This window comes from Lissotriton vulgaris, chromosome 11 (genome assembly GCF_964263255.1).
Source record: "Lissotriton vulgaris chromosome 11, aLisVul1.2, whole genome shotgun sequence".
NCBI classification, from domain to species: Eukaryota; Metazoa; Chordata; class Amphibia; order Caudata; family Salamandridae; genus Lissotriton; species Lissotriton vulgaris.
In genome coordinates, this window is record NC_141699.1 from 351,599,849 (window position 1) to 351,619,278 (window position 19,430).

The 19,430-nt window shown below is 44.5% G+C and overlaps 1 protein-coding gene across 2 annotated transcripts in view; it reads left to right on the forward strand.

Annotated features, from left to right (window-relative positions):
- The window catches only part of SLC7A4 (solute carrier family 7 member 4), a 197,812-nt gene that overhangs the window by 26,003 nt on the left and 152,379 nt on the right, over positions 1-19,430 (forward strand). For both annotated transcript variants that reach the window (XM_086943320.1, XM_086943321.1), the window contains exon 2: positions 7,811-8,887. In XM_086943320.1, coding sequence (XP_086799446.1) covers positions 7,906-8,887 — 982 coding nt within the window. In that variant the 5' untranslated portion in view covers positions 7,811-7,905. The remainder of the gene's footprint in view (positions 1-7,810; positions 8,888-19,430) is intronic.

The window sequence follows — 19,430 nt, forward strand, 5'->3', positions numbered from 1 at the left end:
ACAGAAAGCACTGTGAACATGTAAGTCATTATTTTCAACTTGCATTACACACTGTATAAGATAGGCTGCTACAGAATGTGCAAAAAGGTTTAAGATAAAGTGTTTCCAAAATATAGATTTTTTTTGTTGCAGGCTGTGGGTAGTGCTGTTTGCTTATTTTTTATAACTGTGTTTTAAAAGTACCCATTTCACAGCTTAGCTGATAGGTCCCTTACAATACCCCTCAAAAAGAATGAATGTGTATCATCAAGAAGCAATTATTATGGTAACTGTCTTTTAAAAGCACACACTTCACATCTTAACTGGTAGCGCCCTTACAATACCTCTCAAATAGAATACATGTGTGTCACTAGGAAGCTTCAAGTGATTCCATCAATTAAAGCTAATACCAGCTTCCAGGAGCCCTTTACATTTGCAGATTGACCAGTTGTGCATATTTAAACTTATTTCAGGCAAACAGGCACCCTGGCAAGAAGGCTTGTTTAGCTATTTGCTCCTCCCTCTTTTCACAGCACAGGAGACTTCCTGCCTTACACTGCATCTAAAGCATTTCAGCTCTCGGAATTAACCGTCCCAGGACTCAGTTCACATGCCAACATTTCAGCTTTGATAAGAGGGAGAAATATGCATAGGTGAAAAGACCTGAATAACATGTAACACAAAACGGGTCAGGTGTAACACAAAATGAATCGCAGGCAGTGGTGGCTGGTGACATTTGAAAGTGGTGAGGCAAAGCTTTCTATCGGGCTTGCACTGTAGCGAGCACAGCGAGCAAGCCCCAACGTCTTAAGGGGATTCAGGGGTCTTCTCCCCCAAGAAATTTTTTGAAAAAAGAGTGGGTAAATGGTGCATTTTCAAGCTAATTTGTGAAGCAAGAAGGTTAATAAAGCAATTGTGAAAGTGCAGTTATTACATTAATAAAGGTATATCATATAACAACATGTAGATAGAAATGTTTCTGAAGCTAGGCCCTGCCAGTGCCACGCACCTCTGAGCAATATACATTCTGTGTGCCAGCAGGGCCTAGTGTCAGAAACATTTCTATTGTTATGTTTTTGAAGCGAGGCCCAGTGCTGGCACTCAGTGTGTAGGCTTCTCAGAGGTGCATTACGCGTGGCAGGGCCTGCAGCTTCAGAGTGAGAAACATTTTCTGCACCAGTCTGCATTTTCACTCTATAAACACGAACACCCTTTGAAGTGTAGAGTCACTCTGCACTTTAAAGAGTGTTAGTGTTTAGAGCGGGAACGCGACCCGAAGGTAATTCAGAACTGCTTTTGATGAAGGCGCACACTTTCTTTGTGCAACTGTCCTTTAATTGTTCCAATTCCCTCTGACGCTCAATGATAAAATGTACGTTTGGGCCATAGAGACTACGATTGTTGAAACTACAAACAATAGGCTCGATTTACAAGGCAATTTGCGAGTTTCAGAATAATACTATTGTAGTACTACATCTCAAATAATTAAGTGCTATTTGCCAAAATCCACTCTGTCGATTTTCACCTCAATCTGCTGTATTTCTCGGAGGGCTTCTGCCACTACAAGTAGAACTCAGGCACACGTAGTCTTACTACTTTGTAGTATGTGTGGGAGTAGCCAGGGCGGGGGAGTGTCAGAAAAATGAACAATACCTATTGCAAAGTGAGAGAAAAGAAGGGAAACGTACAAAAAGTAAGGGGGAACAAGGAGGGCCATGAACATGTATAACCACTATTACAAAATGTAAGGCAGACCAAGTGCTCATAAGTTACACCCACATCTATTCAAGCAGTGCAACGGCCCAGACAGGCTCAAATATACCCCAGCCAAGCCTTGGAGTAAGCCACTCACAGGCACTACAAGAGAATCACTCTGAAAACTAATGCTGCCAGGATATAACACGAACAGAAGAAAGGCAAACATTAATAAAGTACATGTAAAAAAAATCTAATTCACCTAAAACTGGAAGAAAAACCATCACCTTAAATATGACATAAACCTAAACTACCATATATAAAATTAATAAATATACAGATGAAATTACAAACAATAAAATATTGCGCATTTCAAATATGCTCACATGTTGTTAAACCTGGGAAGAACAAAATCACTGACATACAATTTTACATGCATTGGGTGAAATAAAGTATTTGTCCAAGATCACAATTTAAACGGACAAGCCATTCACACATCCGGCACTAAACAGTCTTTACTTATATTAATGCTTTGTTTTTACCTTGTTCATTTTTCACACAGCAGAAGCGACCTGAAGGTACTGGAGTGCTTTACATGAGCACCAATTACATTACTCAATGTCACCACTCATTGTTTATAGGGGGATTAAGTGATTTGCCCAGAATCACAGGATGTTGAGCCAACTCCAGGATTTGAAACTGGTTTCCCAGTACCAAGTCTGCAACTCTGGCCCTAACACCACATCATGAGTATAGGGAAAAACAGTATTTCATTTTTGGCGGTAACAACAACAGAGTTTTAGACTCTGTTTTTTTTAGGTGCACTAATAATATGTAAAACTGACAAAAATGTCAATTCCTGTAACATGCTCCTATCTCCCTCTTCAAGAATTAAGGCCAACGCGTTAAGCTTTGGTGTCTAAGGTAATTCTTGGAGAGGGAAATTAAAGTGTGTGTGAATGAAGACTGGCATCAACATTTTAATGTTGGTAGCTTTACAAAGTGTTCATGCAAAAAACTGTTTAAAACACGTTTTTTCCCCCCAAGGCTATTTCTCACTTTCACTAAATGTTTTTATTCCTTACCTTTCTTTAACCTGTGTCAGGAGCACGTCATAGCTGGCATTGGGAACTTGACAATATTGTGCACTGGCCTGCAGGAACCGGTTACCGACAGTGCAGTACTTCGAGTCTCACTCTCAGCCTCAGGAGAGAAGCCTGCAGTGCTGAAGCCCGCCCAGAAATACTATTATGCAGGGCTTAGGACTCAGAGGCAGGAAAATACCTTCGTTTCCGGTGTCCTGAACCTTGGACCCGCCCAAGCTCACTTCTAAGCCAATAGCTTTTGGGCTGGCTCAGGCAATAATATATTCATAACTACGGGATGTGGGAAGGAAAACAAGGGCCGGAGAGCCAACGCAATTTTGAGCTCTCAGTTTAGCTCAACTTTGAGGTATTTTAAGCACCCGAAACAGGGCATTTTGTAATTCTTGCTGCATCCTGTGGAATCGGGTTTCTGGATGCTTGATTCGGCAGGCGGGAGAGACTAGCCTTCAAATCGGTAATCACCCGCCTGAATCGGCAGGGTTGGCATGTTATAAGTATTTTCCTAAAATTTTAAAAAGTATGGCCACGTTGTGTCCCTCAGATCCCCCAGGACCAATGCTTTCAAGCACCGTACAATCGGCGGGAGCAGCATGCTAGCGCTACATAAAACACTTGAGCTGGCACACAGTAGGCCTATTTGAGAATGTTCACAAGTAGTTAACTCCTGTAAGCCTGGAGGTTGGAGGGATGGTTGAACATTGCAGATCTGTTGCACTTTTGGGGACAGGGAAGCAGGGTTTAATTTGTAAAAGAATAAGCAGGTGCCAGAAGTCGATGCTGATAGTTGTCCGGCTTGCCTAATCCCAAGGCAGCATGGCCTTGAGACCCCCTCCTGCTGCCTCCATTTTCCACCTTTCACACACCCTGCCCAGATATTTCACTCTCACTGGTTCCCTTTTATCCTGGATTTCTCCATTTGTCACCGTTTACCCGTCTTCAAAAATGAATACAGGTGGCTCTATTTAACTGCGGGGAGGTCAGGGTTCATTAGAAGAGGGACTGACCATAAGATGGATCGCCAGGCGTCCTAACTGCCTTCTGGAGCTTTGCCTGTGAGGTCATCGGACACCGAGCAGCTGCAGACGGCGGTTTTCAACGCTATCTGAAACTGATGTGGGATAGATCGAAGATATGATGCGTCACGAGAAGAGATGTAGTCAGCATCCTTGCCAGCAGAAACGCGGGGCGCCGACAAACGGAGCAGACAGAAGCAGGCACCCACGCGCACCCTATCCATCCGCATCCTGTCAACTGCCTACGACCACCCCTCCCCGGGAGCCGAGCTGAGTAAAACATGTCGTAACTCACTACTGCGGAAACAATCATCAATCTTACGTACACGTACGATGTCAACAATTGGGTACTGTCGCACTTTCTGTTATTTACAGCGGTTAAAGGCCAGAGTCTGTTATTCCCATCCGAGAATCTGTGATCTTCTTCAGAAAGTCGAGTAGTGAATTTTGTCCTAACTGTCTACAAACCTACGCAAATGCACCACCCTCTATTGATCAAGGAAAAACAGATCAGGCGAAATGCTTCTACAGTTCTACATCCTTTGGACTGCACGCTGTCTTAAAATCGACCTCTATATCCCTACAACCATTCTTGAAAAAGTGACCAGGACTTAATACTAGTCACTGTTTTCCCTCTTTACTTGCTATCAAAGTACTCTCGCCTTACCCTTCTTCCTCTGCTTGCCTTACTCGCTGTGATTCTAGGCTCTTAGCTGCAACATTCAAACTACAAAGAGGTTGAAAAATAACTTAGGAACACTTTATCACCTTTACTTATAAATGTTGCGGCCTTGTGCATGGTCATTTTGTCAGTGGCCCGGTTTTTGCACAGCTTTTGGCCTGACAAGGAGGAGAATGAAGTTGGCTGACAGCAGATGTCCAGAGAGAAACACGTTATTTGGTTACTACAGGTTACATGGTAATCCCTCCTTCCACCACACCAACCACGCCCTTATACACCACATGCATCAATCCATTCTTCCAACAACGAGTTCATCCATTCCCATGCGGTTGTACATCTAGACCAGTGCATCATGTGTGAACATTAGGGGTAACATCCATATGTCATCCATACCTTCCTAAACCTACCCAGGTATGCAACGCAGCATTTATCCATTCCTTCTTCTATGTAACCACCGACACTTAGGCATCCATGTAACTTGTGTGTACATCTGACATGTTGTAAGCCTGCATATCTCATTTCTCGGAGTGCTTCATTTCTACATGGATGTCTGTAAGCTTGTCATCAGAGGCATTTATTTGTTATTTGTTATTATTATTGTTATTATTATTATTATTATTATTAATATTATTTATATATGGCGTATGAATCATCCCCAAAGGGATCTCTCGGCGCCCGGGAAGCAGACAGCGACATACTAAGTCAATACCCCTAGAATAGCCTTGTTTTTAATTTTTTCTTAAAAGCCATGAATGTAGTGCAGGTCCGCAGGTCAACTGGTAGTCCGTTCCAGTATTTAGGGGCAACATAAGAGAAAGTACGTGATTGTATAATAATGATGAATCATTTTTGTTATAGTGCTTTTAGAGCTTCTGTGCAGTGTGCATACTTAGACTTACTCTGACCCTATTTAATAATACCAAATTCTCCAAGTCTTCAGGATGGAAGGTTCAGTTAGTCTTTTTGGGGATCAGAATCATCACTTATGTTAATGTAGATGTCCGTCGAGTGTTTAACTCACTGAGCTATCATGGGGGCGCACGTTGTTCCATTTGCTTCTGCGCCTCTATGAATGCTGTTCTGTGTGGAAGATGTATGTATGTGATGTATTTTTGTATGTGTGTTGGTCCGTTGTGGTTGGATGCCCTTATGCATGCTATGCTCTGTTTGACTGACAGCTGTGTGAATGTATGTGCACGTTTATGTGAAAAATGTGCAAATAGCAGTACAATAGTGTTTTTTAATACAGTGCAATTCTATTCAGCAAAAAGCGCCTGAGACTGTATTCCCCATCGAGTTTGTAAAGAGTACATTTGTGCATTCTTCATCGGAGCTTCTAGTTTATTTCTGTTTGGAATAATATTTTTTAGGATACTCCCAATCCTACTCCAGGAATACTGTGACAGCAGTGAACATGCTTTGGATTTAAAAGGAAATAATGATTTTTATTCTGGAAGAGGACTTCATCTTTGCACAAATATATTCAAATAATGGGTTCAAACACGTTTGTACAGCATGGGGGTGTACTGTTTTTTTCTTCATAAAACAGATGCCCCAAATAGGTAAATATGTCAATTTACATCCCCCTTTTGTTTTTGGTTATTAAAAACTCTTAAATAAAAAACAATGGTACTACACCAAAAGCATACAGCATTATTACAAAAAGTGATATGCGCTTTATAAGATAATTGTAGATATTGAATATTGAACCATGATGGTTTTCTATCAAGGTAACCATTGCCTTACAGGCTGAATGCAGTAGATCCAACAGGACCATGATGGATCTGTAGTATGTGTGTATGATCCATCCTGACACTGTCTCCTGCTAAATATTGATTTAATTGTGTCGTCTTGCATTGCAAGAACATTATTTGATGTGTTCTATAGAAAAATCTAAATTAAACATGTTTGGACTTATTAACCTCTCACTTTATTGATAAATCGATTGAACAAAAACACCTGTCTCGTTCGATGATCCCCTTAGTTGGCCCATGGAAGCAACATACTCCTTGCAAAACTCTTGTTACCAATTTTGATCCTCTTACACAAAGATGGCCTGCCCCTAGTAGGCTCTATGGCTACAGGGAATTTTCTTCTTGTATTGTGGCAGAGGATGTATATACCTTCTGTTTACACAAGTTTGCACTCTGTTGCAAATTCAGTCTGGCAGAGTTGCCTAGATGTGTGTGTCTAATGGCTCCACCACCCGCTTCATGTGTCCCCTGTCTTCCAAACGTGAAAAAAAGGGGGAGGGAAGGTTGACAGTGCCTCACGGAAGCAACACCAAGGGGAGGATTCTACCAGACTGGTACTCGCCTGATTCCTCACTTCTCATCATCGGCTACTGTCAACCCCAAAAGAAATGGGAGAAAAACTAAAATAAAGAAAGTGCATATAGATCAGACAGCCATCACGTGTTGTATGTGCTAGGACCCGCAGTGATATACCCGTGCCCCAAGTGGTGAAATACCAATATATCATGTTAAAAAGAGTAAGGCTAACTGGCAACTACTGACTTTATTCTGTGCTGTTAGCTCACTCTGTTAAAAGTCAGCCAATTTTGATCCACCTGAAAACAATCTAATACATTTGCTTGAAGCGGCTACTTTGTGCAAACAATTTTTTAGTCCTGTACTGTCTTCAGAGGATAACTGACAAACCTATTAGAAAGAAGATGGTTATGAACTGTATTTGGTTATTCATTTGCTTTGAGTAAACCTGGTAACATATGGGTTTCTTGAAATTAGTAAAAAAAAATCTTTAGAACAGTGACAAAATCAATTGGCATTTTGTAAATGCAAATATTTTAATTGCCAATTTTGACCACAAATCAGAAAGTAAAAAGCTCTAACTCACAATCATTAACTAGTACCTACAGTTTGTTTTCCAACACGCAGAGTGCAGCGTAGGGACTCAGGCGCCACAAAAGAGGAAATGCTTGGTCCTTTTTACACTTCACTAAGTCGCCTAAATTTGTTTTCACGCATCAAATGTCTAGTTGGCATTTAACATCACATACTTTCTTTCAACATGTGATAATGTATACGTGTAAAGATAATAGCTAATTTTTAAGCCTCTAAAAATCCCAAATGTAGAACTTTAGTTTTGAGTGTCTTCAACTATATGTTGTTTAAATCCAATCTTACAGTTTTCCTTCAGTTTCAGCCATTTGCGTAAGATCCCCGACTCTTACACTCTGCACTGTTTGAAAAATGTATCCTGATTAGGTGACCATTATCTGTTTTGATATAGGGAATCAACTGACACTTCTCTGGAGAGATAAGAGAAGCAACCTATCATTTTTTGCTAAAGGTTGTTTTATGTCTTTTACGTAGATATCCACCCTGGTTAATGGAGATGCTTTTCACCTAACCAAGCTCCTGCTCTCTTCCTGCTCACTTCATCCACAAGTAACAGGACATCCGTAAAGATGGTGAGCCGCCTCCCCAGCACTAGGGACCTGGCCCGCTTCTGCCAGAAACTGAACCGGGTAAAGACTCTGGATGATGACCTGATGGAGACTAATTTAAAGAGATGCCTGACCACTGTGGACCTTGCGCTACTTGGTGTTGGTAGCATGGTGGGCTCTGGGCTCTACGTATTGACTGGCACAGTTGCCAAAGAAATAGCAGGCCCTGCCGTTGTCATCTCCTTCCTTGTTGCTGGCTTTGCTTCTCTACTGGCTGCATTCTGCTACGCTGAGTTTGGTGCCCGCGTACCTAAAACTGGATCCGCCTACATGTTCACCTATGTCTCTGTCGGTGAAATCTGGGCCTTTCTCATTGGCTGGAATGTTGTTTTGGAGTACATGATTGGAGGAGCAGCTGTGGCTCGGGCCTGGAGCGCGTATCTGGATTCCATTTTTGACCACAAAATAAAAAACTTTACAGAGACCCACATTGGCACTTGGAATGTCAAGGTAGTGGCTCAATATCCAGATTTTTTGGCTGCTGGCATACTGCTGATTGCCACAGCATTTATTTCATGTGGAGCGAGGGTTTCCTCGTGGCTTAACCATGTCTTTGCTGCCGTAAGCATGAGCGTCATTGTTTTCATTCTGATATTTGGATTCATTCTTGCAGAGCCAAAGAACTGGAGTGCCGAACATGGTGGTTTTGCACCCTTTGGAGTGTCAGGCATCATGGCAGGCACAGCTACCTGCTTCTTTGCCTTTGTTGGGTTTGATGTCATTGCTGCCTCCAGTGAAGAAGCGAAGAATCCGCAGAAGGCTATTCCCATAGCCACTTCCATTTCACTCGGCTTCGCAACCGTGGCCTATGTTCTGGTTTCAACTGTGCTGACTCTTATGGTTCCCTGGGACACTCTGGTACCAGACTCTGCACTTTCCGATGCCTTCTACCGACGGGGCTACTCCTGGGCAGGATTCATCGTGGCAGTGGGCTCCATCTGTGGTGAGTGCAAACTGCATTATGAATGCATTTCTTATTGCAAAATATGAATGTTATATCTTGACTGCTTAATGCATATTTTTTCTGCCTTTGTAAGACATGCAGCGTGTTGCTTCATATGCCATTGACCTTAATAAGTATCCCTTTTCTTTACAAAGCAGAAGACTGCAGGATTATAGTAGAGAACCATCATTGTGGTGTCTTTTGTACTTGGTGAGTCCATCTCATGTATGGATGGTCCATCTAATGTCCTTGCCTCAGGCTTTTCAGAGAGCAGGTCACTAGGTCAGTGAGAGTTGGATCAAGTTTCAAGTTTTTTTAATTTATGAATATGAAACTCCAAAGTGGTCCACATAAAAGCACACATTTGCATACATGTAAAGAAGATAGCATTCTAATTTACAATTAATTACACATGGTAAAATATTCCTCCCCATCACGAGATCAGAGAATCATAAACCATATCCAAAGTTCAAAAATCTTTAATTTGACAGGATTCTAACAAGCAGCAGCATGCTATGCAGAGCAAAATATAAAGTTACTTTTGTGCTATTAGTGCAAGGGTTTTAAATAAATATATATTATAAGAATAATTAATATACCACAAGTAAGTGTGAGTAGTATCGAGTGAAAGACGTCCTCCAAGAGGTTTTAGTCTCTTTGCTGCCTTTTTAAATTTCAACCCTGTGAAAAAGTTTAATTGCTACATATAGAAGATTACTTATTGGAGCATAGTCAATAGTTTACCCGTGTTGGCACTTCATTGCAAATTGTTTCCAACTTGCGTTCCTTTGGTTGCACTTTATAGGACAGTGGCTTGCACTGGAATCTACTCCTCAAATCCATAGGCCGTTTGAATGGTAGACTCCATATAAACAAATGGCCCCATCCTAAACATGTTCTACAAAACTTACATACCAGTTTGCGTTCCAAAAGCATGCCTCTGCTGGAATCACAAAAGAAACGGAGATCAAATGAAAACTTCGGGGCTTTCTTTTTCACTTGACCTGTGACTTTGATGTTAAGAAACCCGAGTGGCAAGGGAATGAAAAAAGTTGTTGTTTTAAGGTGTCTTTAAGAAATCCAAGTAATCTAAAAAAGGAAATGAAAAAAACATATTTTTTTTCCAAAGATGCCTTTTAATACTAATAAAGGTTATGTTACTTTGAGTAATATGTAATATTTTGTTACTTTGAGCCTGCCAAATGTATTAGGTCACCCCATACTGCGCATACAGTTCAGGTGGATGAGCCCATGCCTGATGCTTTCCAGGCCGTTGGTTCTACAAAATGTGTTAACCGTCTGGAGTTATCGACTGCCTTGTGCGACTCGGCTCACCCTCCATGCATTCTACTGATCACTTCAGACCATTTGATGGTCGTCCTCCCAAAGAGCTTGGATGCCTCCATGAGGTCTGTCTAGATGTCCTGCAGGAGGGCCTTCCTTCCTCTCTGTGCCTGGTTGTTACCCCGAGGTGTATCATCAGTATGTCTGGGTGCCAAGCTGTGTCTGCTTGCAGGATCTTGAGGGCCGCTGGTAGCTGGTTCCATCTCATCCCTGGTTTCCCCAGCCAGCGGATGCATGTGCTCACTGGTCGTCCTGTCATCCTGTGGCCCGCCCGCTCCCACCAAGTCTGCATTCTTGACACGAATGAGTGGCCCACTACTAAAACCAAGCGTCGTACACTTCTCCAGTCCTGACGAGACCCACTATACTAATTGGGTCAAAATGCCGTCGGCGCCCCTAGAAAACGAACCCTACAAACAGCGGCTAGGATTCATGATAGTCACTAGGACATATATTCTTGTCACTTTCATCAAATAATTGGTCGTTTTCTAATTTCTTTGTATAATAATCCCCTTAGAAACCCTATATAATTCACCTTGTAAATGTTCTTTTATGTTGTTTTTTGGTTCTTCTAATACACTTTGGGTCACTTCTGCACTTTTGTATTCCAAACATTATATGTGCATAAATGTAAATTTGATTGAAAAATTCAAATGATGGTTTGAAAAAATGAAATATAAATGATGAGTAAACATCTTATTGTGTAGAGTTTCTTTCACTTTTGGACATCCTCTTAAAACCCTCCTTATATGTTATTGATTAACGGTTGTTATATTGATTAATTATACAACTAATGTGCCACGAGAACCATTGTTTCTGATACCAAGTCAGTAGGTAGCTTTATAGAAGGACAACATTCACTCCGGTTCGCAATCTTCATCAGGCTATCTCTGCTGTATCTGGGCAATGGTAGATTCTTACCACAGTGACCTCCTAACGAACGGGCAGCATCTCCTGCGCCAGGCGCTTTCGGGACGCTGACGGGCACAGACGGGCTTCCTTTGGCGCGCCAGCGGCGCGCTAGCGCAGCGTCCCTCTTTATCCCCTCCAGAGCTACTAGACCGCCCGGCAGGAGGAAAAATGGCGTCTCAGGCGTGCAGTCCCTAGCAATCTGCCCCCGGTTCGAGTCCCCCGTAGTAGCCGTAATACACCGCCCCCAATTCAATGCCCAAACAAAGCACAAATGAGCACAGTTAAACAATTTAAAAATAGCAGCTAGGGAAGTGTTTCTAAAAATTGTGCAAAATAGGCAGAATTAAAAAAGACGATCTTTCAAATGAGTAGGAGCAGGGGAAGCATTTGCTCTCAGCTAGGTTCAGCTTCTGGGGTAAGGGCTTAGTTTACCAATGCTGATAAGTCTATCCCGCCAGGCCGCACAGCTGTTCTGGGAAAGGGGTCATTACCTTGTCCCCCCTTGGGCCAATTCCCTGAATCTGCTCATCTGTGCTCTTGACAGGGTGTCCACCACTGCGTTCTCCACCTCTGGTACATGGCGGGCCTTCAGGTCCACGTTCCCCTCCAACTGTAACGTAACCAATTGCTGCATTAGTCTTAGCGTGTCAGGGCACCTTGCCGATCCACTGTTGATGGCCTGCACCATCCCCTTGTTGTAATTTCATGTTCTTCAACTCTTGTTTCCAGGCTGTTAAGGCCACTATTATGGGGAACAGTCCCAGGAATGTTATGTTGCCGGTGATGCCTTACTTGTGCCATCTGCTTGGCCACTGGCCTGCGCACCATTTATTGCCCAGTATTGCCCCAAAACCCGTGCTCTTTGAAGCGTCTGTAAATAGGGTTATCTGTCTAGCTGTCCTCAGCCTTCTCTCCAGATTAGGACACATTAAACTTAGCCAAGAATATGTCCCACATTAGCAGGTCCTGTTTGATTCCCGCCCCAAGCTGGGCGTGGTGGTGTTTGTGTGTGAGGCCTGCTGTTAGCTGGGTGAGGCGCCTAGCGAGACTCTACCTGCAGGGATTACCCTAGCCGCGAAGTTTAGTTTTCCAATCAACCGTTGAAGGTCGCGGAGTGTTGCCTTTTTGCAGCTGCAGAGGCCCTTTACTTCCTCTCTGAAATCTCTCACTTTTTTCTGCTGGCAGCCTGGTGTTACTGCAACTGAATTAAGCTCTATCCCCAGGAAAGTAATCTTTGTGGCGGGGCCTACCATTTTCTCTGCTGGCAGCGGGATCCCTAACTCTCCGGCTAAATCCTAGAATGCTGCCAGTGTGTTGCTACATTCTGCTGACCTGGCGGGCCTGTGAACAAAAAATTGTCCAGGTAGTTAAGCCCCCCCCCCCCCCCGCCCCCCCCCCACCCAGGGTGCCTGTCATGCAGGGCCCATTCTAGGAAGGTGCTGAACTCCGCGAAGTATGCGCAAGACACTGCGCACCCCATAGGCGTGGCTTTATCGATCTACAGAGCCCCGTCCCTGTGGAAACCCAAAAGGTGAAAACGTGATGGGTGTCCTGGCAGGAGGCGGAATACTTACTCAATTTCTGCCTTAGCCATGAGTGCCCCCTGGCCAGCTGACCTTACTAAGTCAATGGTGTTGTCGACTGTAGCGTATCTCGCTGAGCAGGCCTCTGCACATATGCCGTCATTTACTGACGTCCCCTCGGGGAAGGAGAGATGGTGGATTAATCTGAACTTTCCCAGCCTCATTTTTGGGAACCACCCCCAGTGGTGAGATTACCAAACCCTCTTGCAAATGTGAAGGCAGAGGGACCTCTTTCCTACCAAAGGACTTTTCTTTCTCAAACTTTTGGTGGACCACCTCTGGGTGCTGTACTGCTGGCTTTAGGTTGTGTGCTCCATCTAGTGGAAGTGGACTTTCAAATGGTATGATGAACCATTCCTAAATACCTTTCACTAATACTGCTGCATCTATTTTGTTATGATATGTGTTGGCTAGCCTGCAAAGTTGCTGTGTGTTGATAGGGGACCTGGCTAGCCGGCAGTTGTGTAACCCTTGTGGGTCCCCCATAACTTCCTTGCTTATGCTACTGCTTTCTTATCTTTCTTGTCTCTTTTCTGATCCTTTTTGCATCGGCATCCCGATGCGGAGTGTCCCCCGCTTATTGAACATATGTGTTGAAAAATGCATGTCGAGCCCCAAGTGCATACATTGGCGTCCTATTTCCAGCAGATCGCTGCTGACCCGCTAGAGGAGGGGGGTTTCCATGTGTTGAGTTGTTTGGGTTTATGAAAGGACTTGCCCTTCCCTTTGTAGAAGAACCCCCAAAAGGGCTACTCACTTTTTCCCGCTCAAGAAATCACTTCTTTGGCTACCATCCTTTTATGTATAAACCCCAACACATCTTCCACGTTCCATTCCATTTCTGGGTGCCTCTGCATTTTTAACCTAAAACCTTTTGTCATATTCCAACCATGCATCGCCAGGATTCTGCCTCTGTGCCGCATGAATGTTGGCCTCATATAACCACAGGTTTGCCGTGCAGCGCTGGAATTTTTCAACTATTATGCATGCTATTATTCTAAATCCATCCAGCCAGTTATCAAAATTCCTTTCTTTTCTCTCCCTTCACCTTTCCCTTCTGTTCTCATCATTTTTAGGTCGAAGCCTGCAGTGCAGGGCATGGCCCTGCTGCAGGCAAAGAGATATTGTGAGCAGGGGATTTCAGTATGGCGTGAAGCCACGCCCCTTTTTTCCATTGGCAGGCCTCTGGAAACGGAGACCTGCCATTGGAAAAAGCTCCTGTTTAGTAGATTTGTCTGCTCTGGATCCCGCCTCTCGAGGACTCCATGACCTGCCTTACGGTAGCACGACAATATTTTTTGAAATATTGCCTTGGCAACCATGAGGCAGGTCAGGGAGTCCTGGAGGGGCGGGATTCAGTATCCTGTTCCCATGGGCACGAGCCGATTCAGGTCTGTGAACGAGCTTCACAGTGGAACAGCTTGTGCACCGCAAGTAACAATTATCACAGCATGAGACCCCACTTATCACAGCATGCAGAGAGGCGCCCCAGGCTGCTGGAGCACTCAACTATAATTAATGTGCAGTTGAGTGCTCCAGCAGCTGGGGCGCCTCTCTACATGCTGTGATAATTATCACTTTGGGGCCTCATGCTGTGATAATTAGGGTGGCATGCTCTATTTGCAGCACTGAACATTTTCAAAGAAGGGGAAGCAGCAACATTCATTGGAGACCCTCACCCCCTCACTCGCCCTCACCCCCTCACACCTCCTTACCCCTCACACACCTCCTCACCCTCACACCCCCTCACTCTCACACCCCCTCACTCTCACACACCCTCACACACCCTCACCCTCACTCACCCTCTCACCCTCACACACCCTCACACACCCTCTCACCCTCACACCCACTCACCTTCACACACCCTCTCACTCACCCTCACACCCCCTCACCCTCACACCGCCTCACCCTCACACACCCTCACCCCCCCTCACCCTCACACCCCTCACCCTCACTACCCCTCAACCACCCTCACACCCCCTCACCCTCACACCCCTCACCCTCACACCCCCTCACCCTCCCTCACCCTCACACACTCTCACCCTCACACCCCTCACATACCCTCACACACCCTCACTCACCCTCACACACCCTCACTCACCCTCTCACCCTCACTCACCCTCACAACCCCTCAACCTCACACCCCCTCCCTCTCACACACCCTCACCCTCACACCCCCTCACCCCCTCTCACCCTCACACACCCTCACTCACCCTCACTCACTCTCACCCCCTCACACCCCATCACCCTCTCACCCTCTCACCCTCTCACCCTCTCACCCTCACACACCATCACCCTCAAAAACCCTCACCCTCACACACCCTCACCCCCCTCACCCTCACTCACTCACCCTCACACACACTCACACACCCTCACATACCCACATAGCATAACAAAACATAGCATAGCATAACAAAACACAGCATAGCATAGCATAACAAACAAAAGCATAGGATAGCAAAAGCACAGCATAACAAAACAAAGCATAGGATAGCAAAACAAAACATAGCATAACAAAACAAAGCATAGGATAGCAAAACATAGCATAACAAAACAAAACATAGCATAGCAAAACACAACACAACACAACAAAACATAGCATAGCATAACAAAACACAACAAAACATAGCATAGCATAACAAAGCATAGCATAGCAAAACACAACAACACATAGCATAGCATAACAAAACAAAGCATAGGATAGCAAAACTTAGCATTCCATAATAAAACAAAGCATAACAAAACATTGCATAGCATAACAAAACATAGCATAGCAAAACAAACCACAACAACACATAGCATAACAAAACATAGCAAAACACAACAAAACATAGCATAACAAATCATAGCAAAACACAACAAAGCATTGCATAGCATAACAAAACAAAGCATAGGATAGCAAAAAACATAGCATAGCATAACAAAAAAAAAGCATAGACTAGCAAAACAAAGCATAGAATAGCAAAACAAAACATTGCATAGCATAACAAAACAGTATAGCATAACAAAACACAACAACACATAGCATAACAAAACATAGCAAAACACAACAAAACATAGCATAACAAAACAAAACATATCATAGCCTAGCAAAACATAGCATAGCATACCAAACAAAACAAAACATAGCATAGCATAACAAAACAAAGCATAACACACACAACCACACACACACAACCACGCACACACAACCACACACACAACCGCACACACAACTATCTATCTATTTATCTATCCCTCTATCTATCAATCTATCGCCCTCACTCTATCTATCTATCTATCTCCCTCACTCTATCTGTCTATCTATCGCCCTCACTCTAGCTATCTAATCACCCTCACTCTATCTATCTATCTATCTATCTATCTATCCATCGCCCTCACTCTATCCATCGCCCTCACTCTATCCATCGCCCTCACTCTATCTATTTATGGGCCCGATTCACAGAAGGAACTTAAGAATCAATCCTAATCTTACTACTATTTTGGTATTCACAGAATGCACTTACTACTTTTGGCATTCACAGAATGAACTTACTACTTTTGGTATTCACAGAAGTTAGGATTTTGTCTTAAGTTTGTCTTAACAGAAGTTAGGATTTTGTCTTAAGTTTGTCTTAAGACAAACTTAAGACAAAATCCTAACTTCTGTGAATACCAAAAGTAGTAAGTTCATTCTGTGAATACCAAAATATTAGTAAGTTTAGGATTGAGTCTTAAGTTCATTCTGTGAATCGGTTCCTATTCTATCTATCTATCTATCTATCTATCTATCTATCTATCTATCTATCTATCTATCTATCTATCTATCTGCCTCACTCTATCAATCTATCTATCTTTTGCCCTCACTCTATCTATCACCCTCACTCTATCTATCTATCGCCCTCACTCTATCTTGCTATCTCCCTCATTGTATCTATCTTTCTATCTATTGCCCTCACTATCTATCGCCCTCACTCTATCTATCTATCATTCTATCTATCTATTTATCTAGATACTGATCGCCATCACTCTATCTATCTGTCTAGCTATCTATCACCCTCCCTCTATCTATCGCCCTCCCTCTATCTATCTATCGCCCTCACTCTATCTATCTATCCCACTCACTCTATCTATCTATCGCATCACCACAGCATTACACAGCACCACCACAGCATCACTAAGGGGCACAACAACATCACTATGCGCTACCACAGGATCATTGAATGCCACAGCATCACTAGTCGCCACCACAACATCACTCAGCACCACCACAGCATCAATCTGTGCAACCATTCAACAACAACTGGGTCAAATATGTTCTCTCAATGTTTCAAGCTTCATTACAAATGTCACAAAAAGAGGTTAGTATTTCACTTCTGTTCTTGGGTTTTCGTCACAATAAAATACACTGAACATATTCTTCACAAAAGTTATTTACAAAAGTTTAAGCTATTGCCATTATAAATTACAATAACTTTTATTTAAGTTTTAATTATTAAAAAAATTAAAAGCCATTGTTATTTGTAATATCAATACATCTAAGTCACGTGAATACAACACATATTGCATTACAAATACTATAGGTGTCACAAGTTATAACTATTGGCACTGTAAATGACAAAGCTATTATTTTTGCTATTTTCAAAACCAACACATACATAAAAAATGTGTCATTTACAATACCAATAGCTCAAACTTTCCTAATGCGAGACCTTATGCATTGCAAATGCTTGCTTTCAAAGACAGTCAGGTTCAAACCATCTAATTGAATCTCTAGCCGGGAGAAGATGTCAATAAATTGTTTCCTCCATATCCTTTCCTTCATTGCCAAGGGGATAAGATTCGCTAAACCTGTGGCCCCTGTGGTCATGGACGTCGGACCTGGCAAGGTCTGGCAAAAGTCTCTGCTTCCGAAACCGCCCTAGCTGGGTCGTTTCTTGTGCTCGTGCTGCCACATGTTGCTTCAGGGGATCTTAGTTCTCCTTGTGCACCCTGCAACGCCTGCCTTTGCAACTGTTCCTGGCACGTGCAGTCTGGGTCCAACAAATGGCAAGGTAGCCCAGATACCCCTTCTGTAGCCTGTCCCCTTGTGTTCCTAACCCCCTGTGACCCCAGCCCCCTAAGCAACAGGGGTGCCATTGATTTCAAGTATGCCTGTACAATTGCATTAATGTGATCACCACTTGTTGTTGTGCTGCTGCTGTCGCTGGAAGCTCCTGCCTTTGCCGGGATGGCTATAGGCAGCAGGTCTTTCTTATGGTTTCTCTTCCTGGGTGTTTTTCTTGGGATTGTTTGGGTGCTGCCCTCCGACTCCTCTTGGGTGCTGGTGCAGTCACATCCCCGGTTGCTTGGTCGCTCAATGTCGTTGTTATCCAAGTGTGTCTGCAGCCAGCTGGTTCCATGTATATCTGATGCAGCCCGAATTTTATTCTGTAAATCAACTAGCTCCTCCAGCTGCCCCCTTGCGCCCTAACCTTCCAGTTTGAGTGCCTCTGAGCGGAGTGCTGCCATCTTCCAAATGCACTGTTAAATTTGTTCCTGGGCGGTTGCCCTGCCTCTCCTGGCTGCTTGCACTTCTTGACCAGCAGCCTTCTGGGTGCAGGTTTGCTATTGCCAACGCTTGTTGGCTGCCCCCCCCCCCCCCACTCAACCAGTTTCCTCGATGAAAGTACAATGGCTTATTTAAGTCTCTGAACCTCACGGGGCTAGCAAGGCTAGGCAACTGCAACAACGTTGCTCTGGTTGGCCTGTAGACTTCCAGTGGGCGGGACTGGCCCTTCGCCCCAGCTGCCGCCGACACCCACCGCTTCCTTCGACTGTCTTGGACTGAGAAAACCAGGATTCCCTGAAACCAGGCTGATTGTTGGGCAGGTGGGGGCGCACAGCCGGAAAGGGTGAGAGCTGCTTCTGGGCTGCACGCACGCTGAGTGGGGTTTCAAATGGCCTGCAGCGCTGTCCAACGAGACGCTTCTTGCGACCTAGCCGACAAAATTGAAGTGAGCACCTCCTGCTGGATAGCTCTCTCCCAGGCTGCACGTGATGCAAAGAAGGCCGCTCTCGAAAGGCTACTTCTGCGAGGGAGGGCGTGCGGGCAGGATCGCTTTCGCACGTAGCCGACATGCACTACTGAGTGGGAGCAGGTGACCAGTAAACTGCTTCCTCACCGCTCCAGAATAAACACAATCCCAGGGCCCAGAGTAGTTTTCCGGCAGTTTCCCCGGAAGAAGGCCACTTGCTAGGAAGGCAGTTTCTGCGGGGTGTGGGGCGTGCGAGGCTGGATCGCCCTTTCTCCGGGTCGACCCACCCTGCTGAGTAAGAGCGGGGACCAGGAAAAACTGCCCCACCTCACCGCTACGGAAATGGAGACAATCCCTGGCGGTCTCAGGGCACAGCGTAGCAGAAACGAGGTAAGCTGTCACTTGCCACTCAGAATTTTGGAAGGCTTAGAACGGGCGCACTCGCACTCCAGTCCTCTATCTTCGTCCCGTACTCCTGTAAACCGACCAGCAGAGCATCGCCTCCCTGAAGAAAATGGGTCCGCGCTGATGGTGATCCAGAAACGTGAGTGCGTCGCTCCACTGCTTCACGAAGATAGGAGCTGCCTGGGTGATTGGCAGCTTATATAACCCCCAACCTTTCCCGCCTTGCGGGTGTTGTCCCCCCATTGGGGGGTTTGCATCCTGCCAGGCACCCCCATTGGACAGGGGCCTGGCGCCCTTGGGTAG